The sequence below is a fragment of the Rhamphochromis sp. 'chilingali' genome (genome assembly GCF_963969265.1).
Source record: "Rhamphochromis sp. 'chilingali' genome assembly, chromosome: 6".
NCBI classification, from domain to species: Eukaryota; Metazoa; Chordata; class Actinopteri; order Cichliformes; family Cichlidae; genus Rhamphochromis; species Rhamphochromis sp. 'chilingali'.
The window spans coordinates 10700080-10725810 of record NC_137933.1 but is presented as its reverse complement, the minus strand read 5'-3'; the positions used below and the strand labels follow the sequence as shown (position 1 = coordinate 10725810).

The 25731-nt window shown below is 40.8% G+C and overlaps 2 protein-coding genes across 4 annotated transcripts; one reads left to right on the top strand and one right to left on the bottom strand.

Annotated features, from left to right (window-relative positions):
* trpm5 (transient receptor potential cation channel, subfamily M, member 5) lies at positions 1 to 18711 on the top strand. 2 transcript variants are annotated; one of them, XM_080885666.1, is made up of 26 exons: positions 1 to 95; positions 1843 to 1910; positions 3498 to 3654; positions 3755 to 3935; positions 4278 to 4444; positions 4574 to 4751; positions 5594 to 5658; positions 6089 to 6274; positions 6602 to 6701; positions 6935 to 7053; positions 8543 to 8890; positions 9691 to 9834; positions 11543 to 11666; positions 11884 to 12029; positions 12677 to 12789; positions 12894 to 12998; positions 13741 to 13999; positions 15450 to 15568; positions 15732 to 15864; positions 15979 to 16153; positions 16334 to 16502; positions 16648 to 16826; positions 17040 to 17172; positions 17317 to 17389; positions 17520 to 17610; positions 17701 to 18711. In XM_080885666.1, exons 1-26 carry the CDS (start codon positions 69 to 71, stop codon positions 17844 to 17846), a joined length of 3705 nt encoding a protein of 1234 aa, XP_080741792.1. In that variant the 5' UTR covers positions 1 to 68; the 3' UTR covers positions 17847 to 18711. The 2 variants fall into 2 exon arrangements, with proteins under 2 accessions (XP_080741792.1, XP_080741791.1); XM_080885665.1 differs by having other exon boundaries at positions 17520 to 18711.
* On the bottom strand, positions 17933 to 25731 carry traf6 (TNF receptor-associated factor 6). 2 transcript variants are annotated; one of them, XM_080885674.1, is made up of 8 exons: positions 25619 to 25731; positions 24033 to 24368; positions 23631 to 23781; positions 22687 to 22845; positions 22506 to 22577; positions 22083 to 22160; positions 20151 to 20483; positions 17933 to 20011 (listed from the first exon to the last, which is right to left on the bottom strand). In XM_080885674.1, exons 2-8 carry the CDS (start codon positions 24347 to 24349, stop codon positions 19406 to 19408), a joined length of 1716 nt encoding a protein of 571 aa, XP_080741800.1. In that variant the 5' UTR covers positions 24350 to 24368; positions 25619 to 25731; the 3' UTR covers positions 17933 to 19405. The 2 variants fall into 2 exon arrangements, with proteins under 2 accessions (XP_080741800.1, XP_080741799.1); XM_080885673.1 differs by having other exon boundaries at positions 25514 to 25667.

Below are 25731 nucleotides of genomic sequence, written 5' to 3'. Positions count from 1 at the left end.
AGGACACCCGCTGAGCTCTCACAGGTGTGGTTCTGCAGGGGAACAAGAGGGGAACATCTATTTCAGCCATGCAGGAGGGACAAGACACACCTCTGGTGAGTATCTAAATTGCAGCTCATTTCTTTTCTCTTCTTCTTCCTTTTGTTGTCTTTTTTTGTCTGAAAAGCATCATCTCACACACGTTAAGACATGTAATGATGACCACTGGATCACCATTGTGTGTCTGTGTGTGTGTCTCAAGCTACATTAAGATACACTAGTTAATAATAAAGTAGATAATTAAGGTTTTAAAGTCAAACAACAGATCAGAGAACAAAAAGTTAAAATAGCTCAAATTTGAATCTTCAGATTTTACATTTTAGGTTTTTTTTTAAAAACAGAATATATTTATTAGCCATTCACCAAATCACTAAACTTGGTGAAATGGCAAAGTGTGAGGAAAAAAGGTGCTAAAAATATTGCTTATGGAACATTATTGTTAGTTTAAATGACAACAAATGCATAAGCATTTAAAAGAGGCCCCACATATGAGCCCTAACAAAGTTCATTTAAATACTAGACTTCAAGCTAGAAGTGCGTGTGTGTGTGTGTGTGTGTGTGTGTGTGTGTGTGTGTGTGTGTGTGTGTGTGTGTGTGTGTGTGTGTGTGTGTGTGTGTGTGTGCATGGAAGAGTGTGTGTGTCCTTGAGATACCCACTCCAGCACACATACACACAGCTGCTTGTCCTTTCCTCTACCTTTGCATGTAAATCGTCCTGTTTGCATGCCCAGTAGTCTTCTCCCTCCCAGACCCAGACCTGTAGTCAAATAAAAGCCTCCACAACAAGCTGCTCTCTCCCATTAAAACAGATGGCTGAACACAAATTGACTCGCCGCCTGTATATTAACCATTGAACCACAGTTGCTTTAAAACGCATGTTCTTTACTCAAAGTAAATGGGGAGGCTACTGCTGTCGGTCACAGGAATTTGCACTACTATTATTTTTTTGTTTGTTTTAATCGTCTTTCACAAAGCTGCTCAAGCGCCCATGCAAATAAGGCTGGCTGATAAAAGTGTCTGTTTACTGAGGCAAATGGGTAATCTTATCAATATTAAATGAGCCTTCTTTCTGAGCTCAGTGTATTTTGGTTCCTATGAAAAGACTCATCCCGAGATAAACTGAACTGTAAAACAATAGCTCCGTATAAAGAAGGTCACGATGTCAAAAGCAGATCCCCTCCCCATTTTTCTCAAGGTTCTTTCCAGGTTAGGTTGTTCCAGGTGCCTTAAAGAATTTGCCACAATTTTTTCTGCTGATTTATGCTGTCTTAGTTGCATATTCCTCTTCATATAATCCCAGACTGACTCCATGATGCTAAGATCAGGGCTCTGTGTCTACCATGCCATCTGTCGCAAGACTCCTTGTTCTTCTAGCTCAAAACAGTCTGTTATGAGGCTTTAAGTATGTTTGGTGCTGTTGTAATGCTGCACAATAAATGCTGGTCTGATCTGATGCATTGACTGATGTACACAGTCCTAAATATCTAAAGCACCTAAAATTTTGCACAGGGCTAGCAAATGTCCTCATTTCACAACTTATAAGGGGGCTTACATTTAGAGGTTCAGATGCATGTCTGTTTCCCTGCTTCGTGCATACCAGCAAAAAAGAGGGTTTTGTGCATTTGTAGTTCAAACATGGGGCACGAAGCACTTTGCATATGAAGCGAGAATGAAAATTCTGCCAGCTTTGCATTGACCACATGTACTTCTAAGAAGCTTTCCGTCTGTAGAGCCAGCGGTGAGTGAGTCATAATGGATTTATCGTTAAAGCGACCTAATATCTGGGTATTCATTTGTTTACAGGGGACGCTGCAACCACAGACGCGATGCCTGCAATGTGGGGACACGCTGGAGTGGTCAGAGGAACATGGGTGTGTGTGTTTGTGTGTGCAGCACTCTGAAACAAGAGAAACTTTTTTTTTCTTCTACAGTAGAATTATCGGCTCTGACAGAAGCTTTTTTCTCAAACGAGTGTTCAGAAGCATTCGTGATGAGGACGTCATCATCAGAGCAGCTGAAAAGGCCAACGCTTAAGAGGCCTCACGGGCAAGAGTGCCACAGGATGAAACCATTTGCACTGGACTAACAAACATTAACTAAATCCAAGTACAGTTTTCTTTTTAAATTATTCATGAGAGCCGGTCCATTCCTGGCTGTGGAGAAATGAATGCTTTCTCCGATATTAAATAAGAAGAAAAGCACAGAGCTACATTTTTCATTTAGCTAATACTGGACGAAGCAGATAAACCATAAAGCATTTAAATCATCTAAATGAGTTCATTTAATGAAATAACCTCCCAATTTTTTATTCCATCTATGCATCTTGATCAAATTAAAAAAAAATGGTACTGCAGGAAGCTTCAACCCTGTCTGGAAATATTAGGCTTCTACTCAAGTGAAAATTAAAGTGAGAGTTAATGGAATAGCATTAATTACTGATTTCAGTCCACTTATGTTAAAAAAAAAAAAAAAAGGAAAAATGCTATGGGGTGGCTGTAGCTCAGGTGGTAGAGCAGGTCACCTCGGAAGGTTGGTGGTTCGATTCCTGGCTTCCCCTAGTCTGCATGCCAAATATCCTTGGGCAAGATACTAACCCCAAATTGCTCTCCGATGCATCCATCGGAGTATGAATGTGTGTGAATGTTAGCTAAAGAAAAAAAAAAGCACTTAGACAAATGTGCTTGTGTAAATGGGTGAATGCACAAGTTGTATAAAGCGCTTTGAGTGCTCAGAAGAGTAGAAAAGCACTATATAAGAACCAGTCCATTTACCATATGGGAAAGAAAACAAAAAGAGTGTATGTTAGGGATATTTAAAATATCGTTAATAATCAATTCAATGTACAAAAAAATAGAAATGAGTGTGGTACATATGGAGAATTTCCATAATATAATATTATGTCTGATCAGAATCGGAATCATTGTTATTTGGCAAAGTTTGTGCATACAAACATGGAATGCATACAAAAAGAAAGAAAGAAATAGGCAATATATATAAATATGCAAATATACACAAGAAAACCACAAGTTGCAGAAAGTCTTTAGAAACTATACAAAATGCAGCAAACTACAAATGGGCAGCAATGATAAATATAAATAGGCTGAACACAGTGCAACCTGGATGAATCTTAGATATGAATTTTAATAGTGCTTTAATGTCAACGTTAAGGTGTTTTTGTTGAACTTTGACAAGCTTTTTTTTATATTAAAAAAATACATAAACACACACGGTAATAAGAAGCAAACCAAATCAGCAAAGAGAACAGTGTAACAGCCTTGGCAGGTGAAATTAACTGTCCTTTTGTAATTGCAACAGCACAGAAAAGTGTTGCTGCATGTTTATGAGGAGCTTTGTGGGCAGGATAGTCTAGATAAAAATTGAATCTGATTCTTTTTCATACCTTTTCTGTGCTGCAGAAGACTGATGCATATAACAATTTCACACTTTTTTGCTGTCAGTGTCCTGCTGGGCTGTTCCTGCTGCTCTACAGTAGATGAGACTCTAGAGAATGTAGCCAGAAGACTCGGCAGCAGAATGAAGAAAGAGAAGAGCCACTGGGCAGCTGGCAGAGTTGGTGACATTGACTTTCTCGGTCCGACTAAAACGAGAGGAAAGGTGAGACTGGATGTCATAACGAGTAAGGAAAGTAACATAACAAGAGTGTGCAGTTCAACCGGTATACTGACGCATCACTTTCCCCCTTGCCTTCAATCAGTTTGTGAGGGTGTGCAGCAACACAGACCCAGTGCTGATCTACCAGATGCTGACAGAAGAGTGGGGTCTTGCTCCTCCACACCTGGTGGTTGCAGTAGTGGGAGGCGATGAGGTGGCTCAGATGAGGCCCTGGCTTAGGGACACACTGAGAAAGGGACTTGTGAAGGCTGCACAAAGCACAGGTTATAATCAAGGGTACAAACTGGCCCTGGCTTTTGAAATCAAAGAAATGGAATCTTTTTAGGCTGCTATACTGGCAAGAGAGTGCCTTTTATTTGATATATAAAGTGTTGTTTTTTTCTGTGATATTATGTGGTTTTCATTAATAAATGATATGATTAATTTCAGAATAACTAGCTTTATGATTATATTGGCAGCTACAATAGTTTAATATGCAATCTTGGATCCAACTTTCCAGTTTGATACTCATCAGAATTACAACTTTGCAGAGAGATCATGTAAAATTAGACATCAAACGTTCAAAACCTCATATGTACATATACAACTGCATTGCTGTTCTCTAGGGGCATGGATTTTGACTAATGGCCTTCGCTTTGGCATCACCAAGCACTTAGGCCAGGCGGTACGAGATCACTCCTTGGCCAGCACCTCTTCTAAAGTTCGTGTTGTGGCCATTGGCATTGCTCCCTGGAACATGATCCACAACCGAGAGGCACTACTCACAGCCAAGGTTCCTGTTCACACAAAGGGAGCACAAGGCCAATATTAGTATCCTCCATGAACTAATATTTACATCTCTCGTGTTAATGTGTTGTCGCTGTCCTCTTTCCTGCTGGGTATCCCTTCATATTTTCTTAAGGTTGATGAACCCGCACTATACAAGCCTCAAGACCTGCCCCATGGATCAGTGTATTCCCTGGACAGTCACCACTCTCACTTTGTTCTGGTTGAGGAAGATCCCAACAGACCTGGAGCCACCAGTGAAATGAGGGTGAAGCTGCTCAAGCATATCTCTCTTCAGCGCACAGGTTACGGAGGTAAAAATCTTTTAGGTCATTGCTGGGAACCAATCTTTGACTTAAGCAGTATGCCGTATGTTAACGTTGCTTCATTAAAAGTTTATATCGTTCCTTTACATGTACCTATGTAAAAATGACACTGGAATGTACTTACGAGAATTCATTGTGACAAATGGTAGCTTTTATGGATTTCAATTATGGATGCATTTTGGCATTGTTTCATTGTGGTGTTGCACATAGTACATGTGGCTGCTTCATATATAAATAGCTTCTTTTTTTTTAAAACAAAAAAGGAAAAAAAAAAGCATATTCATATTTTATGATGTTTATGAATTCTTGAATTACTTCACAAGCACAATAGCAGTGAATCTAATGGAGTCTATTTTTACCATTTTAATTGTAAATTAAAAATTTCATTGTAATTGTAAATTGTAAAGCATTTTGTGACTTTTGTTCTTGAAAAGAACTATATAAATAAGCTTTACTTAATTGCTTACTTACTACTTTTACTGCATATTCAAAAGTAGCCTGTTTCCATAAATAGTGTTTCAGTCATTTTCAGGTCATTTTCCTTTTCGGGTTTCCAAAGCTGTTCACATTTAATATCAGAGCAAAAATAAAAACAACATTTGGTTCAACTATCCACAACTTAGAGACAAAGGGAACACATCACAGAGATATTTTTACACACAGAGCATGCACAACCAATGTAGGTAACACTTCCTGTTAGTGAACCTCTTATATTTAACTTGCTTTAGCCTGCCCAGAGCTACTAATGCTACCCCTGTAAGCTTCTTTGCAACCCACCATCACCCCAGCTTCTCCTTTTTCTGCATTTCATTCTGTGAATATTCTTCTAGGTGCAGGAAGTTTTGAGATCCCTGTTCTGTGTCTCTTGGTCCACGGAGAACCCAGGATCCTAAAAGTAAGCTTTTTTTTTTCATTGTGCTACATTAGCTTCTCAAGAACTTTAAAGGCGAAACCACGAAGAGACCCTCTGAAAGGCAGATTTGTTTTGTCATTCAAATGTGCACATTCTCAGTTTGAACGCTGGCTAAGGCTTGAAAATTAGGCTCTGAGTCAAATTTTGGTGGTGCCATCTCCTGAGGCAGCAGGCCAAAGCCAGACTGAGAAACAAATTCTTTCTGTTTTCACAAAACTAATCTCTTCAACCAAAAAGCCCATCAAAGTCACCAATGCATTTGCATAAATAGAGCCATTACTGAGGAGATTATAGACTACAGCTTACACTGAGAAATATAATTCTTGTTGATGTTTAGTTGGGAAGTTATCATCTTTAAAAAAAAAATCATATCAACTGAAAATTCATCAGAACACTGTGTCCCTTCTTGCAGAGAATGTATAAAGGCATTGGCAATTCGACACCATGGCTGATCCTGGCAGGCTCTGGAGGTGTGGCTGACATCCTTGTCACACTGATGAATAGGGGCTGCTGGGATACGGACAGTGTTCATGAGCTGCTGCTGGACACCTTTCCAAATGCCCACCACAGCACAGACATCAGTAACTGGGTCAAGCTGGTAAGAGCGATGTGCACAGCGTGGAGCAGGCACATATACAGATATGCACATCACAAGACTTGAACATTGGCAGAAAAATAGGGCACACTGGGGAAGATTGTGAAGGAAGCTAATGTAGGATTTTCATCATTATCGTCAACATTTGTATGTGATGACCTAATTAAGAACACAAGGAGGGAAGGCAAGACAACAATTTCGTAACATATTTTTTTCTGAGCTGATACACATAATAAAGGTACTTTGTATACAACACATTAAATTCTCTTTAATAAATTGCATCACTCAAATGATATTTCCATAATTACTGACTGTCGCCCTGACAATCAGATTCAGAAGATACTTGATCACGAGCATCTTCTCACTGTCCATGACCCGGAACAAGAGAGCTCTGAGCTGGATACAGTCATTCTCAAAGCTCTAGTCAAAGGTAAAATATTTTTCTTGTGAGAGATATGTTTAAGAAACTTGCAATTTCCTAAGGCTGCACAATTACAGGTTTCCTGACATGACAGTTGCAATAAGAAAGAGCTTTGACATTTTGAGCGCTTGATAGATTGTAAATCTGTTGACATTTTGTGTGTGTGTGTGTGTGTGCGTGCGTGCGTGCGTGCGTGCGTGCGTGCGTGCGTGTGTGTGTGTGTGTGTGTGTGTGTTTATCAGCTTGCAAGAGCCAAAGTCAAGAAGCCCAAGACTTTCTGGATGAGCTGAAGCTGGCAGTGGCCTGGAACAGAGTGGACATTGCAAAGAGTGACATTTTTAATGGAGATGTGGAGTGGAAGGTGAGACAAAAGGATCTGATCAAGGTTTGACAAATTTTGGTAATTAACCTCCTAGGACCGGCCGTCCACATATGTGGACATCACATTTTGGGTTATTTAGACCAAAATACTCAATTCTGCTCTACATGGGCCTGATATCCACTTATGAGGACATTATACTGCTACTGTTCTATCAAAATTTAAAATGAATATCCTCATTTGTGGCTCTCACTTTTCTTAAAAACAAAAATGAGGTAAAAAAAAATAAAAATCTGGTAATTCTTTGTTTTTACATTCATCGGGCCCCAATATGCCCAAATATCAAAGAGAAATTAAAAATGCATGTCGTGGAAGAGTTCGGGTCTTAGGAGGTTAAACCTGGCGTGCCTGCTAAAGCAACATTAAAAGGGAGTGGGAATTTTTCGAGTACAATCAGTGAGAGTCTGGGCTATTTAAGGTAATTAAAACAAAAGCTAGCCCAGTTGTGAATATGCTAGTATTCTAATATGCTCACAATGATATCAATAATATATTTCATCAGATATAATATTTTTCATTATCACTATTATAGCCAAATGTGCTGGTTTCATAGTCTGTATATAAAAGATGGATGCAGCTAGCGTGACATTGCCCACTGATTTGTGGACTTCTATTTTGAAGGCTGAAGCCTGACATTTTGGCAGTTGCCATGTTTTGCTGACATGAGATGTCATGACTGAAAAGTGGAGACTGAGTGAGAAACCCATGATAACTGCACATAGACAGGCAGCAACAGTCCGAATTATACCCTGCTTTGTCATCTATTTTTGTCTAAATAAAAGCAAAATGTACAAACTGCGCACCATTCTCTGCTAGATATGATTTAAAAGTAGTGAATGACACCATGAAATCATCATTATAGTGTTCACTGAGATCATAAATAAAGTGGAAAGTTGGGTTGTTTTTTATACATCTTTATACAATCTGACCTCTTTTTGCAACCAGCCCACGCCCTCTACTGGCCGTTAGGAAGAAGGCAGGATTTGAAAGAATTTAAGAACCAAAGAAAAAAGTTTTGACACACTTCTATGCTGGAATTCAAACCTAGAGGCTATGTCCACCTTTTTTGTAGAGGCTGTTATCATTTTGATATATTAGCCTGCTAACATAGCCTAATTAATAGATGTTAGCAATTAACACCAACCTCAAAGCACCAGCTGTGCCAGTAGGATTCACCTTCAGAGGATCATGGATGTGTGTGCAAAATTACACAGCAGACCACCTAATAGCTACCCTCTTAGACCTCTACAGAGCATGTTTTTAAAGCTGTTTAGCATGTGCAATTTGCAATATTCACATTTGGATTAAATCTGCAAGAAAGGGATTTATTGAATAGTATTATAGTAATAACAATAAGAGTACCAATCAAGACTGGTAAGGCTCTTCATAATAACAGAAAAGAATATTTTTACAGCTGTGAAGAAGAGAGGTCATGAGTGAGTCACTGTAATAAGTCTACTGATCTTTGCAGGCTTGCGATCTTGAAGAGGTGATGATGGATGCACTGATCAATGACAAGCCAGACTTTGTACGCCTTTTCGTGGACAATGGCGTGAACCTGGGAGAGTTCCTTACCTATGGCCGTCTTCAGGAGCTTTACTGGTCTGTCTCAGAGAAAAGCCTTCTTCACAACCTGCTCCTCAAAAAGTACGAGGAGAAGCAGCTTCTGCTCGGAGCTGCCAGGACACATGGTCCACCCGGGCACCATCCTTCCGAGCAAGGAGACCGAAAACCCCGCTTCACCCTCTATGAGGTCGCCAAAGTGCTGAAAGACTTTCTCCACGACTCTTGTAAAGGCTTTTACCAGAAGACTCCCACGGTAGGTGATGTACTCTTCTTTGAAAGTTCCAAACAAGCAATATGTTGTCTGTGTTAGGTTTCTCATCCCTTTTGGTCTGCCAACTTAAAATGAAGCAGTGTCTCTGTGAAACCACATAAAGGTTTGCATTCATCTATGAGATGTGAGCAGCGAGTGAGAGAGTTTACCTCTAACCTACTCAGGCAGCTATATTCACAACATTTAAGCGCCTGAAAGATGCAATGAACCAGAAAATATATAGACTTTGTGGTAAACTGACTTCCCGGAAGACAGTGAATCTTTAATGGCGACTTTAATAGCAACTCATCCTACCTACACTAATAGCAGAAAAAAACATCAAATCTACCCAATAAAGCCAAAGTGCTCTTTTCAGGGCAGCCAGTCCTTTTGTTACTCCTATCACATCATCATTTTTTTCTCTCTAACTGCAGCAAAAAAGAGATGGATCATCGTGGAAAATCACACCTGCTGCTGCACTCTAAAAATCCCTATATTTTCTCTAATTATGCTGTCAGGTTTTGTGCTACTCACTGTTGTAAGGCTGGTTGTCTCAAAGAAAAACACAGCCACAGTCAAATGTTTTCTTGGCTGAAGGTCTGCTTGGCTAAATTCATTACATATTCCAGTTGACAACCAAGCAGCTATGACTTCTTTACAGCGGAGCGAGGGAAATTGGTTTTGCGGTAAAAGGACTGTCGTAGATTGACTTATGTAAGCACTGCCTGTTCTGTAAACTGTGTGCGGCTGCCTCATCTACTATACATATTAAATACATTAAGCGTTCTCTCTGTGTGCTCCAGGAGAAGCCAGCAAAGGGTCGACTGTTCCACACCCAGAAGAATCTGGCTGAGTTAGAGGAGCGCTGCGAGCATCCTTGGCGAGATCTCTTCCTCTGGGCGGCCCTTCAGAACCGGCAGCAGATGGCTAACTACTTTTGGGCCATGGTCAGTCTTGTCAGATTCTTTAGTCGGTTGAGCTACAGCTCGTACTATCTCAGCACTGTGCGGCTCGATAAATAACTAAATGTGCCTGGCTTTGGAAAATTCTACTCAAAGCAAAGTGAAGTGAGCAGAATTATGCTGTGATAGTTTGCGTTCTGCTTTGGGTGTGATGAGCGATGCGGGCCAGCCCAGTGCAGGTGTAGGTCAGTCCTGCCATATGAAAATGTCACTCGAGATTAAAAAAAAAAAAAAAAAAGAGCCCGGCAAACGGCGTATTTATCAAGAACTGAGGTGAACTAAAAAGCTATCTTATCTCCAAGAACATTATTCAAATGAAGGTCAGGCTGCTTGCTGAGGCAGCCAACCAGCGGTGAGCCAGCGCATGCGTGTCTAACGTCCTGATGAAGGTAATGAGACATATAGGCCGACAAGGGATTGATGTCCCACGAATAGTTTAAATGACACTCATCAATGATAATTGCTCTTTGTTTTCAACGTCTTTTCAAAGCACCTTTCATTTCTTTATTGCCATTCCCTGAACTGAGGCAACCAATTGTTGTAATCTCACACGCAGTCATCATTATGTGCTCTTTTCCAACGTCTTATATTTCAAACATTATCTGAAATTATGGTAATTGCGTTCAGTGTGTGCCCATCCCCCACCTCTAGCGCCTCAGCACTCAGGCTCTGGCCTGGACTCTGGCATTCGTAATTTGATTGTTTGAAGTATTTCCCACGTTGAAGGCGACAATTATTCTTGCAGGCTAGCAAAATCTCACATATTTATTATGTGCATATACAGTATGTCGACCCAGGAGCGTGAAGAAAATGCAGCATAATCAACACAAATCATTGATCCTTTAAACAAAAATGGGAAGAGCCCTCTGCTGCAATATGCTGCTCTTCCTCACAGTCCAGTGCATGAGTATTAGCATTACTGGTGACTTTAAACGGACCATAGATCTGCTTGTAAGCATGAATATCTCTTGAACATCTCATAAATATGTTTTTTCGTTAACCCTGGACTGATGTTCCATCCAGCATCTACCCAGCCTTCCAACCATTATACTCCAAGCTATCAGAGCCCTAGTTGGATAAGTGGTTAAGAAAAGAGTGAATCTGGCTGTTATCTATATGTAATACTTGCTTTCCTTGTCTTCCCAAGACCTGTAAGAAGTTAGAAAATGTCCATTTTTATATGTATAACAGACAGGTTTATAATGTCAGCTATATATAGATATGTTGTAAAGAATCTTTCAGTTCATGAAACATTCAGGGGAACTATCTAGCCACACTGTGAAAACAGTCATTCTTTATTTATACTTTACACAATCCATGCAGTTCATATACAACCTAAAGCAAGCAGCTTACTTCTGGGTTATTCAATAGATCAAACTACAGAGACTGAAAATAAAACAACCATTCAAATATGCCTTAGGTCAGATGGTTAAAGCCCTTCAAGAGCCTGCTATCATACCCAAACTGGCTGACTAGTTATTTTGGCCGATAACGACGGTGTCGCACGACATGTAAGGAAGTGCCTTTGAATGCAGGCTTTAGAAATCACATGGGGGAAAAAACCTACAAGTTGTATCTGTAGTAGCCCCATGCACACAATAGAAGCATTTAGATGCAAAAGATGCAGCTCTCAAAAATTCAAATCCCCCTTTCAGACCCATTTCTTGGATACAGCTCTCTTGTAATCTTTCAGGGCCCTGAGGCGGTTGCGGCAGCCCTGGCGGGTTGTAAGATTCTGAAAGAGATGGCACGACTGGAATCTGAGGCTGAGTCCGCACGTAGCATGAAGGAGGCCAAGTATGAGCAGTTTGCCCTTGGTGAGTACATAAACTGTTTAATGACAGGAGCTGATAATGCAATGGTCAAACATAGCAAGAGGTAAAACCTCTAACTTCAAGCCAGCAGTGTTTTGCTTTGCTTTTTTTTTGTTATCCACAAGCACAAACAGATTCCACTTGAGGGACTAAAATATAAATCTGGATGTAATCTAACTGAGCGGTTGACACTGTGTAACTACTGTTCTTATTGTGGCAGATGTCTTTGGAGAGTGTTACTCCAACAGTGAAGACAGGGCTTATGCTTTGTTAGTGAGGAGAACACACTGCTGGAGCAAATCTACAGTCCTTAACTTGGCAACTGAGGCAGATGCCAAATCCTTCTTTGCCCACGACGGAGTTCAGGTGACAAGAAGACACATGCGGTGCTCCGTTTTAAAATTTATACGTTTCATCCTACAGATTAAGTATTGGGAAGCCGACAGATAAGTCTGGTTCTTTGCCACCATCTCTGCTGATATACTGGGTTTCCATAGCAGTTATTAAACATTTCCCTCTGCACTGTATGCCATTAGATACTTAGAAGCCACTTTATGCACAGTTTTGTCTAAATATGCCTCCAACAGATGCCCTTGCTATTAGAAAGTCATCAGTGAGAGTTAATTGGTATTCAGTGTCAGTAGGGAAGGTTAGCACATGGGAATGATATATTTTATTCATAGCACACAGTCGGAATTACCTTTTTAATGGGATGCCGTTAATTACAATCCAGTACATGTGTAATGTTTCAAGAGAAAGTGGGTTTCCCTGGTCTCAGGCAAAGTAGCTGCTGGTTAATGAAATGGTTCGACTGGGGGAGAAGCATTTTGATTTTGATTTTTTTTTCTCTCTGTCTATCTGAGATAACTCCACATATGTTTCTTCTGTGAATATGGGCTCCAAGCTGCAAAGTAGAAATTTTGTAAGGCCTCTGGTGCCCCCTTGTGGTAACCTGAATTTACACACTCTGCTAGTTTGCCAATGTTGTATGAGAAACTGATTCTGTTCTGCAGGCTCTGCTCACAAAGATTTGGTGGGGGTCTATGAAAACAGACACAGCCATCTCCAAACTCGTGGCGTCTTTCTTCTGTGCACCGCTCATATGGACCAACCTCATAAAGTTCAGGTGATCAGTCTGTTGATGAACTCCACCTTTTGTCTTTGCCATGCTGATGAGCTCTGTGTCACTCGGTTGTGTGCATTATCTGGGTTTTGGGGTTTTCTTTTCAGTGATGAAGAACTTGACAATCGTAATGCTGGCAAGCAGTTTGTGGAGCTGGACAGTCTGGACACAGAAAAGGCTTTACTTCTAAGCGATGATGATGATGACCCTCTGTGAGTTTGCTCTCTTGTTTAATTTAGAGTTCATAGACTTCAGCGTGAGTGCACACTGATCTGCTTTTTGCCAAAATGATTAAGCTAAAAATGTAATTTCAGTTGTTGTTTATATTTTCTATTCAGCAAGACTGTTTTTTGTGACAACAAATTAGCTACTTAATGTTTTCTTTCCATTTTTGATTATTTGCTTTTAATTCGATTTACTTTGAGTTCGTTTCCAGAGTGGATTTTCTTGTTTCAGTTGGTTTTTACTGTTTTAAAAATCTTTATTACTTCAAGCGTTAGGTCTACACTTTTTAATTTTTACTATATGAAGGGTAATTTGTCAGAGGCAAAATTTAAGGAAAGTCAGTACAGGTATTGCATTAAAAGCACTTAACTATTTGAATGCTGTTGACTTACAGACTTGTAGACATCCAGAGTGTCGATACACAGATCCATCAATGCTTCACAATGTTTGTTTGTTTTTTCACATCTAATTGTGGTTTTGTTTTTAGTTTAGTTTTAGTTATCTATAATAACCTTGGTGCTAAAACCCTATAAACACAAATGAGCTGCAGTGTGAATAATAATGCAAATAAAACACTTCCTGATGCCCGTCATACCATCTCAGACTTATAACATCAGTAAACATGTTTGAATTTTAGAATCCTGGCTGTTAATCTCCATTTACATGATTATATCTATAGTTAGATATAGATTTGTCTTTACATATTAATGTGGTGTCTTTTTTTTCCAGGGACTCTTCACCTGGAGGTCAAGCAGATCAGAGCTGCGCCTCTGTTTGGTGGCGTTTCTTACTGCGTCGCTGGCGTCGCTTTTGGAGCGCTCCTGTAACGGTGTTCCTCGGCAATGTCATCATGTATTTTGCTTTCCTCTGCCTCTTCACTTACGTGCTGCTGCTAGACTTCCGCCCGCCGCCGCCTCTTGGCCCTGGAGCGCCAGAGATAATGCTCTACTTCTGGGTCTTCACAATGGTGCTGGAGGAACTTCGACAGGTGATCATCTAATCATGCTGGCACCTATATAATGCCAAGAATCAGCATCTTTCTCTCTAGGCAGCGTGACACCTTTTTCGAAGCAGTGGCATTTCTATTAGACGTGTTAGGCTCTGACACATCTGAGTAGGAGGTGATGTGAATCGCTACAGTGAGCTCATTGTCTCAGGGGTTTTAAGCCTTTCGCCTCTTTAGTGAGCCAGGTCAGACAAGCATGATCCCTTATTGCACCGATCCCACTGAGCTCTCTTCCCTTGGGCACAAAAATGCCCAGATGACAAAGTCCTTCACCACTCTATTTTTCAATGTGTAATTCAGACAGAATTATGGTAGAGATTTCCAAAATAAGAACCACACTGCTGCAGGCAACTCTGGCATGCTACCATGCCCAGCAGGGCCCCTGTGCATTCAAAAGGATGGCTCTAAGGTGCATGCCTTTTCCTAAATGAAGATAACGCCACAGGGGCCTTGTTATCATACTTTTTTACAAAAAAAAAAAAAAAACTTCAACAGCCTAGTTCTACCAGCTTTTTAATAAACGAGTAGTCCCAGTCTGCTCCCTCTCATAGAGTTATGCCAGTAGTGCATTTTGCTCATTTTACCATCTTTTACTGCAGATTTATTAAAATAATTAATTGCTGAGTGTAAGCTAGGTTTACCTTAAGTGTTTAAATCTACAGCTTGTACCTGGGGACAGTTGAAAGTATTTGGATGTCATGTAGACATCTGTCGAATGGCACTCAAAGCTTTCGCACAGCAGACTGTGACTTTGTGAAAGCACACATGCTGCCCTCAGCTTATTGACAAACCAACTGCGCCATCAAGGGACCAAGCAGTGGTTCTTAAGGCACGTTCAGGTAACCTGTTCAAGTCACAGGAGAAAAGTCAACCTCACACTCTAAGTATAAAAGACATTTGACAGGACTCACCATTTGGTTGCACTGAAGGTCCCCTCTAAAGCAGCAGAGCTGTGGGGACTGCTGTGCAATGCCACACATTTAGGCATCAAGCTGATGCCAGGTAAAAGACCACTATTAATGATACAAATACCAATGCTTTTAAACTACAAAGGCAGCCTGTGTAGGGGACAGCAGTCTATCATGATTTATGACATGAATCATCATCAATTTGAAAATTCTGAACACATTTTAATGAGCACTAAATCACTGTGATTAGTATTTTCCACAATAATTAGCTAACACAACAAAACACACCTTTCAGCTTTTCAGAGTGAAATATCGATCTGATACCAATACCAGCGTTGGTATCAGTGCTATTGATTTTGGGATCGACCTTTAGCTGTGGGCCCTGGAGGTGTGTTTGAATGTCGTTCTAGTATTTGATCTGAAAGAAGTCAAGACAGGCTCAGATTTTCTGTTGAACAGTTTTACAAAAATATTCACATGTAAAAAAAAAAGATATATCTCTTTATTAATCTTTATGACAACAGAGCTTCTTCACTGATGAAGAGATGAGCATCTTAAAGAAGTTTAAACTCTACGTGGAGGACAACTGGAACAAGTGTGACATGGTTGCCATCTCACTCTTTGTTGTTGGGGTCTCCTGCAGGTAAATCTAAATCTAATGTGAGCACTTAGGCTTTAGTATGTGTCGTGGTGATGATTGTGGCTAAAGCATCAAAATAAGTAAGCAAGTGGTTAAATGAATGAATGGCTGAATGCAAAAAAAGAAAAGTGTTGCTACAGGGTGTGATTTATTTTTTTTCTCTCAGGATGGTGAATGACACCTACGAGGCGGGAAGGACAGTTCTGGCCATTGATTTCATGGTGTTTACTCTGCGTCTCATCCATATCTTTGCCATTCACAAGCAGCTGGGACCCAAGATCATCATTGTGGAAAGAATGGTGACCAAAACAAAATCATGACTTTAAGTTGTGCTCTTGCTAATAGAAGAAGACGCCTAAAAAGAAGATTAAGACGGAGATCTTTTGCTCTCTCTCTCTTTTTTTTTTAAACAGATGAAGGATGTCTTCTTCTTCCTGTTTTTCTTGTGTGTCTGGCTCATTGCATACGGAGTTGCCACCCAGGCTCTCCTCCACCCCAATGACCAAAGGATTGACTGGGTGTTTCGCAGAGCGCTGTATCGTCCCTACCTGCACATTTTTGGCCAGATCCCTTTGGAGGAGATAGACAGTACGATACATCCTTTAACTGTTTATCTGTTTGTGAAAAAATGCAAAATACTTTGCCAAGATGTGTAATTAATGTTTTGCTTATGCTTGCCATTGGGGTTGTAATCTGTTTGCCCTAGATTTTTTTGTTCCCCCCCTTCTAATCTTATCGTATCTTGTTCTTACATCTAATGGAGCGCAGCTGCTCGCATGCCTGAAATGAACTGCACCGATGACTCAGACGAGATTATCGAGGGCCTGCGGCCACCATGTCCCAACGTCTATGCCAACTGGCTGGTCATCCTGCTGCTGGTTATCTACCTCCTCGTCACCAATGTCCTGCTGATGAACCTCCTCATTGCCATGTTCAGGTCAGGGGATGAGAATCCAGGAAAACGTGCATACATTTGCCCGTCTGATCACATGAGATGAGCCAGTGGCTTATTGAAATTATAAAATTAAAAAGAAAAACACACATACACAAACTGGTTTACTTGCTTCTTCCCCCATTTGCAGCTACACATTCCAGGTAGTGCAAGGCAACACAGATATCTTCTGGAAGTTCCAAAGATATAACCTGATCGTGGAATACCACAGCCGTCCAGCACTGGCCCCACCCTTCATCATCATCAGCCACCTCTCTCAGCTCTTCCTCAGCCTAATTAAGCAGCCTGAGTCCAAGCAGGAACGTCTTGGTATGAAGGCTCTATATACACTTTTCCATTAGGGGCTATTAAGCCGTTATTTGAAACAGACATTGAAAGAGTTCTCTGCGGCTTAGGTGGCTAAACAAAAACCAAATCAAACACAAGCAAACACATGGCGGGCTTATCTTTGTCTCTCACCCACCAAGTGGAACTTTTTTAGGTTAATTGGTTACTCACTTCCTTGCTTTTGTGTGTTGCCAGAGAGGGAGTTGCCGGCGGGGCTGGACCAGAGGCTGATAACATGGGAGACTGTGCAGAAAGAGAATTACCTGGCCAAAGTAGAGCGTCAGCACTGGGAAAGCAGCGAGGAGAGACTCAAGAGCACCTCCTCAAAGTAACGGTCACTTCATAATTCTCTTGCAAAAGTTTGCATGCTATTCTCAAAGCAATTAAGTTAGAAACTCTTGTAGTACCTGCACAGCACCAATCTGTGTCTCTTAAGGTTAAAATGTTCTAAATGACTTTGTTTGGGATCAAGGGTTCAAAGCTTGCTGAAGACTGTCGGTGGATTTAAGGACCAAGAGAGACGACTGGCATCCATGGAAAGTCAGGTAAACGGTATACTGAGCTCAATAGCACCATCCAGGGATGCATTTTCCCAAATCTATTTCAAGTTTAAAGTCTAGTGCAGAAGTAGTTTATAAGTTAAAAATAGTGACCTCTGACCTTTTTTTTCTCCAGGTCAGATATTGCGGAGAGGTGCTGTCCTGGATGGCTGAGTGCTTTGCTCAGAGCACACTCAAATGTGGGAAGGACGCGCCGAGAGTTCCGAGTGAGTCAAAAAGTAATTATGCAAAAAGATTCAAACACAGTGCTTTGTGCCTTTTCGATGTAGTCCAAGCAATAATATGTCATTCTCTAGCGTCTCTTGCAGGCGACAAGACAGATGGCGCCGCTGCAGATGCATCTCAAAGTCAAACAGCGAATGAAGCGAAGCAAGAAGAAAAAACAAAACCGGGACATCCAGGATATGGGGCCAACAAAAAATTTCCTTACATTGATGAATAAAAGTGATAATGGCTGCATACAGACAGCTGAAGAATATTGAGAGAGATGAAAAATATTTTTTTAAATCCAATAAGGGGAAAATGGACTTTAAATGAGTGAAATGGTGTTTTATTTATAAAAATATTGGGTCCTTTAGAGGAAAACATTAAATGTTCCACTGTGGTAACTGTGTTTAGGAGGACAGCTTTCATTAGCTAAAACATTAATCCAATCAATTATTAGCATTTCATGGAGCGTGACAAAGTTGCATTCACATTTACACTTCAATTATTTAAGGTTACATTAGTTAGGAGCTTGAGTAAAAGGCACTTTGAGTAATCCGTCCATCATTTCTGCTGTTTGTGCCACAGTGATGCCTCAAAAATCAGGATGGGCAGAAGCAGTGACGCTTGAAATGCGGCATTTGGAATGGACAATAAGTTTTTGCTGATTCTGTTCCACACAATGACCTTTCTCACAAGATACCCCCGTGGAGCTTTTGTGTTACTGCTGTGTTTCTCATCAAAATTCTCTGTGTGAGATCCTGGCGTGCCCAAATGTGGCAAATGCATCACTTTCTTTGTAAAACATCTGAAAGGGAATTTTGAACGCTACCACCCCCAAATGCCCTTTGTCCTACAGTGGAACAGAGAGATTGTTCCTGATTAAAAGGAAAAATGGCCAGGGTTAGTTCACTGCTTGGAATTCAGTTTCACCTGTTCAGGTTCATTTGCATCTATTCTAAGATAAATAGCACCTCCAGTGTTTCCAATATATGCTGTTTACCCAGAATATACAAGGATGGAGGAGGAGAGGGAGGGGGAGGGGGGGGGGGGGGGGGCCTCTAGGCTTCCATTGGTTTGGCTTGCCAAGGTGAGTCAGTAGACTAAGCACACATAAGGGGAATGAAAATAAGATTGTGTCTATGCTAATAATTATAAGCGTTTAACTTTCCATTGTTACCTAGTGACCCTTTTTTTGGTTCATGATTCAATATTAGATAACATATGATCGACTGTGGTTACAACAAATTCCCACAACTGATTCTAGGGATTTAAGCCTGTTCACTTAATTGAGCATTTTATAAAAACCTGTCATTTTCATCCTCTGCTGTTAAGAATATGTAATACATTATCCACATATCCTGTACACACTTGCAGATGACAAGGGAAAAAAAACCCAAAAAAGGCATCTGCTCTTTAAACAATGATTGAAAAATGACACTAGAGGTAAAAAATAAAAACCCAAAACCAAAAAGTCCTCATGCTGTGTTCTACAACAATAGCAAGAGAGCCTGTGGTGCTGAGCTGATTAGATACAGTTCACATGGTCTTAACAGCGTAGATTTAAAGTACATATCTCTCATAATGATCTAAATGAATTCTGCTGTACATGTATTACAACAAACATTGAGATCTTGAAAAAAAATAAATACTAGCTATTTTAAAAGGTTGTTAATGTCAATTTTTCTTCCACTTGATCACCATCAATTAAAAATGAACTTTACTGAATTACTAAAACACTGGTAGAGGTACCATAAATGTCAGCTTGTGGAAGATCCCACACGAAGGAGTGCGACTTTAGTCTCTTGAAGCAAATGCCTCAGGTCCTCTTGGCTGTACAGCTGGTCCCTCACGGTGAAGGATATTGTCAAAACGCGGCGTCACCTCGCAGCGGATGAGCAGAGTGTCGTCTTTAACATAAGCTCTCTGACTCAGCTGAGACAGGTGCATAAAGGTGACATAGCCAAATCCTTTGGGATTGCGCTGAATTGTCGGCTTCTGGAAGGCCTGTAGATCTGGTTTAGTCTCCATTGCCTCCATGTGATGCTGACCCTCAGGGCCCTGGTCTAGGATGGCGAGCCGGATGGTTCCTTGAAATGGCCAGGTAAGCTGCCCATCAAAAGCTCCTTGCATGGTGTGCACAAATAGGGAGATGTAGTTGGAGCAGCGAGGGGCATTGGGGGTCTGCAGGTGTAAGCGCAGGCACAGCTTGTAGCCTGGGCGGCCTGTGTAAAAGCCGGGGCTGTGCTCAACCACTGGCTGGCCCGCTTCTTGGTTCCGCAGGTGGACTGAAAAACCTTTGAGGCGCCAGATGAAGATACCATTGCAATGTTGGGCCTCCAGCTCTTTTACTGTATCCTCCAGCATGGACACTCTACGCCTGAGCTCTGCTAGCTGGCCTGCCTGTGAAAATGAAATGGGAAAATATTTGAGAGAAAATGAAAGAATAGAGGCTTTGAGACTAATCTAAAAGAAACTAATCTAAAAGAACAAAAACAAACCAAAACCCCAAAAGGTCAAAATACACTTGGATATCACTTACTTGGGTGTCTTTTAAGATGATGAGTTCACGGAGCTGGTGATCCTGCTTCACCAATCGTCCATCCATCTCACGGAGCCTCTGCTGCATCTCTTCACTAGACGGACCTGGAGCACAACTGCTACTGCAGCTCAGAGCTGCAGCCCCTCTGGGCCCACTACAGGCCGGTACTGATGGTGCAGCTCCTTGATCCTCAGAGGAAAGTGAAGGTCCTAAAGTCCTCAGGGGTTTGGGTGTAGTACCATTGAGGCTAAGGCCACGCAGAAATTCAGCCATGTAGCGCATATGCATCTGTGTGAACTCCTGCATGTGCTGAGCCAGGTTGTGGCGCTGCATCTGCAGAGTCAAACCAGCTTTAAAACTTGTGTCGCAAACTACAAAACCTATTAACCCAGACCTTCCCAAAGTGTGCCATTGCAGGGGGGGCGCGGTATGAAAAGGGGGAAAAAAAACAAAACGCTTGTACACTGCTAGCACGGGGCACCCACACAAACGCAAAGCAGGAGATGAAGCATCGCTGAATATGTTTCCAAACCAACTTCATTCTAAGCCAGAGACTAGAAAATATCCCTTTGGCTTCACCTGCACAAGTGCCAAGGTAGGTCTCCCCTGCAGAATTGGTTTTCCCTTGTTGGGAGCAGCGCTGGGCTGTTTAAATCACGGACAAACAGTATCCCACATTTTTGATTTTTAGTTCACAAACACTTCTTGTAATGACTAACTACTCCTGACATTTTGGAGATGTTAGCTCTTTATACAGTAAAGTTACAGTGGGATACAAATAATATCAGGCTGATCCTGCCACAGTTTCCATCATCAAATGTGAGATTTACAAGGAGGGAAAACCGTACACCTCTCTGAACAGTGTCTGGGAGGCTGTGGTTGCTGCTGCACGCAATGTTGATGGTGAACAGATCAAAACACTGACAGAATCCATGGATGGCAGGCTTTTGAGTGTCCTTGCAAAGAAAGGTGGCTATATTGGTCGCCGATTTGTTTTTGTTTTGTTTTTGAACGTCAGAAATGTATATTTGTGAATGTGGAGATGTTATATTGGTTTCACTGGTAAAAATAAATAATTGAAATGGGTATATATTTGTATTTTGTTAAGTTGCCTAATAATTATGCACAGTAATAGTCACCTGCACACACAGATATCCCCCTAAAATAGCTAAAACTAAAAACAAACTAAAAACTACTTCCAAAAACATTCAGCTTTGATATTAATGAGTTTTTTGGGTTCATTGAGAACATGGTTGTTGTTCAATAATAAAATTATTCCTCAAAAATACAACTTGCCTAATAATTCTGCACTCCCTGTACACTGTGACGCCTCTGCCTTTCTAAATAGAGGGACAGTAACTGTGTGTTTATATGTAAGCGTGTAAAACCTGAAGATAGAGACAAAATACTGTTTATCTGCCATTCTGCAATTCATCACATGTAAACAATAACGTGGCGCACAGCTGACGTGAAAAAAGGCACATACCTTTGACGTGATGAACTCTGTATTCCTTGTCCACACGTAAACGCAAAAAAGGAGTTTTAAAAATCTCAGTTTTCGGTGATTCGAAACGCCGTTTACGTGTGGACCAAACAGCTGCGTTTTTTAAAAAAATACCGGTGTAGGTGCGGCATAGCGTAAAAGAGTTAGTAGTTTATTTCCTTACTACCTGTAATTTATTGCAGATTACTTGTATTTGCTTAATTGTTTACTAAATGTTTGAGGTGTGAAATAAACCGCAACGGAGCAAAATATGGGTGTGTGTGGTTGGAGGATGTGTTTATGCCTCCCTGTGCGCGCGCGCGGGGGGCATTTTTCTTGTAAAACAAAGGGGGGGCCAGCAAAAAAAGTTTGGGAACCACTGTATTAACCTATTAAGAATGTGCTGTATGAGAGCTGAAAGAATGGAAATCTAGAAATTGATCACCTACCCTTTCTTTACATCCAAAGATGCTAAAGTTACAGGCAATAGGTGCTTTTGGGCAATCTGTGTCACAGTGAGACTCCATCTGGGGGGGAAAAAAGAAAAAGAAAAAAAAATTCATTAGTAAATTAGCTTCAGTCATATTCAGATTGGGTTTTTTTAAGCATTTCAAAGAGATTGCTTATTGCTGAAAATGACAGACAAAGGGAACAAGGGAACAGGAATAACAGACAACAATTAAAACAGAAGTGGTTCCACTTTCTACTGCTGAAATGGTGACTGTCCTTCTGCACTGTAACATGTGATGTGACCGAGTTTGGAATGGTTCCCCATTGCTTAAACAAGAGAGTAGTTCCTGTTTTGATCACCACTTCCTAACCCTTCATTCACCTGAGGCCTCTTCTTCATGGCAGACTCTTAAGAGACTCACCTGGTCTCTGACGAGCTCCAGCTCACAGTACTGACACTTCACACTGGCAAAGGGACACTGTTGCTGATGAAGCTGAAGGAGCAAATGAAAGGAGACTATTAGGAAAATTTCCTCACAGACACACAAAACATCACTGTAACTCTGCCATGAGATCTGTTCTTGAAAAGTGATTCAATGGTACCTCTCTCTCCTCATAAAGAAAGCATGCCACACAGTCTGGACATGACATGGGTCTTTTTTGGCACTGAACAGTTATGTGCTCTTCTAGGTGGCTCTTTTTCACAGACTGCTGGCACTGTGGACAAGGCACAGTGGCAAACTCACAATGCACCAAATGATCCTGGAAGTTAAAACAATAAAATGAAAAAATAAATACAAAAAACATTTAATTTGCTTCTGTAGCAGGAAAGTCTTCATCTTTAATCATATAGCACATTTAAAAGACATCAAGTGTCGGCCAAAGTGCTAAACAAAGGGATAATATAATCAAATAAAAAGAATTAAAATAGATAAGATGAAAACAGAAAACATTGTGAGACATCCATATGTTTGTAAAGATATGTGTACATGCAAATATGCACATACATATACAAAAATGTACATTCAGCACACATACATGAACATAAAATACATGTATACGTATACACATGCAAACATCATCCAATGAGATAAAAGACCAGAATAGCTAAAACAGAATAAAAGTGGTGTCAGGAAAGCTGTAACAAGTCCTCTGTCCACACCAGAGAAAGACACAAACTGGGGGATGAACTGTTATTTATGTGCCAAGAAAAAAAAAAAGTGTAGTTGTGGTGGTGTTCTCTGAAGTCATTTTATTGTGTTGACAAACATGTTCTACAGCAATCTCAAAAATGTCTACAAGCTGCTGACACCTGTCCATTTTATGAAGTTGGCAGTCAGCAGTAGTGAGAGGTTTATAATCACACTGACAAGCAAAAAGCTTTAAAAAAAAAAAACAAAAAACCCAAAACAAAGTGATCACAATCATAAATATGTCTTTGAAATGTTCACGTGCAAAGCAACTGCATCTTCAAACACCAGCCTGTTAACATCCCTGACTTAGTGTTCTGTGTTTGGATCAAACATGTCTGTCACAGTTTTTTTTACCTCCAAATGCCGGAGCTCCATCTTGTCGGCACAGCCCAAGTTTGGACAGCGAACAGTTAGCGACAGAATTTCCCTTTTGGCAAAGTTATCAGGGAACAGTTGGTCTTCTGACAACATTTCGTTGTCCACTGGGCACCTCTGTCCCGTATCACTGATTTGCAAGAAGAAGAACAGAAATCGTTGGTCCCTTTTGTCTACTTCACTATTAAAACAAGTACCAGTGAATTTTTGGATCATTCGGAAGCCTTTCATTTCTAAATCATTACTCCGTAATTTGCCAGATTGCCTTGATGCTAATAAAGAACTAACAAGGATTCAAAACTGGCCTGTGAAACTTGTGATGATAAATGAAATAGAAACCTAAGTGCTCATTGCTGATTAAAAAGATGCACAATAGCATACCGGATGGATTTCTCAATGCAGCTCTTGCAGAAGCGGTGACCACAGCGTGTTTGAATGGCGTTCCTCAAAGCCATGAGACAAATGGGGCACTCGTATTTACTCTCCAGCGGTGGATCAAACTCCACATCGTAGCCCTGCAGGGGGGCAGCCTGAAAGCTGCTGCTGCTCATGAAGGCACTAGGGTTCTCTGAAGGGCTAAGAATGGACTCCTGTTCTTTTTCCAGCATAGCCAGAGCACAGTCAGACAGCACTCCACCAACAGCTCCATCATAGCTGTCCTCCTCTAAACCCCCCTTATTGCTTTCACAGCAGGCCATTTGTAGCAGGTGGCAAAGTCTGAAAGAGGTAAGGAAGCATGAAATAAATTCTAACTCTATTAACTTTAAAATAGACGTGCATTTTTCTGCTTTTAAAATGGGGATATTTTTACTTCAGCCGCACAAAAGAGATTTTCTTTTTGTATGAAGCTGCTAAAAAGGTTTTGTAGAGTTACACAATGATATGATGTTCAAGAAATATCCTCCTACAACCATCTTTATAATTTCCTCCAATCAACTTCCTCCCTTCTTTTAGAAAAAACCTAAAGCAAATCAGCTCATTTATCATGAAAACAGGATCCCTATGGGAAGGTTTTAGGGTTATTTCTAATGATCTTTTTCCTTAATGAGCAATCAGACAATTTATTTTTCACATAATCGCATTACCAATTCATTATTTGGCCTTCCCTTACTCTTCCCCATCTAATCTGTGGGTTTGTAAGCAAATCCTATACCAGAAGAGTTAACACACCGCTCCAAAGACAGACACACACACACACACACACACACACACACACACACACACACACACACACACACACGTGGGAATTCACTTCAGAGAAGATTCTTGGATTCTTGCAACAAACCAAAATAAATAGAGAAATCTTCACAAACCCGAGTATGAACTAATGAAATATGCAGTGTAGTCTTTGGTTGGTTATTAAACTATAATACTGAACAACACATTTTGTGACAACTGGAATTAATCTTAAAGACTCAGTCTTGAATTTAGATTGTAAGATTAGTACCATTTATCGTTACTCCTTATATCCCACCTAGCTTAACAAACCAAATAAGCTAATCATCCTTGACTATATGCAGCTTTGTACATAAAAACATGCCAACCAGACTGTCAACCTGTACAGTGAGTCATGTACAAGCTATGGGCGTCGTAAACCTCCTCCTTGAATCTACTATTCCTCTACATGGGGCGTAACTTTTACTTTTCATTAGTCAGCATCAGTCAGTCGATAAGGTTCTGCCTAAACTCCAACATTCGGTATCAAATCTTTTTTACATAAAACACGTTACAGCTAGCTAACAGTCTGCATACAACGACTGGAAGTGTTGGCACTTGACGAACCAGCCATGCCCCTGGATACGGAACTACAAATGCGAATCTGGTTGCAGTCAAAAGTAAAGTATTAAAAGAAAACCACTGACCAAAACAACGGGCAGCGAAATCACGTCCCTCACATCGGTGACAAAAGCGTTATAAGCTCCGAATGTGTCCGTGAACGCAGGTTTTTATTCTCGTAGCACACCCACCTTTGCCTTGAAAACGTCTCGAACTTTTGGTATCTACAGAATTTCCTGTTTTTTTCTTTTTCCAAACGTCATTACATTTTTTTTCGCGCTTTGCAGACGCGAGCGCCATCTCC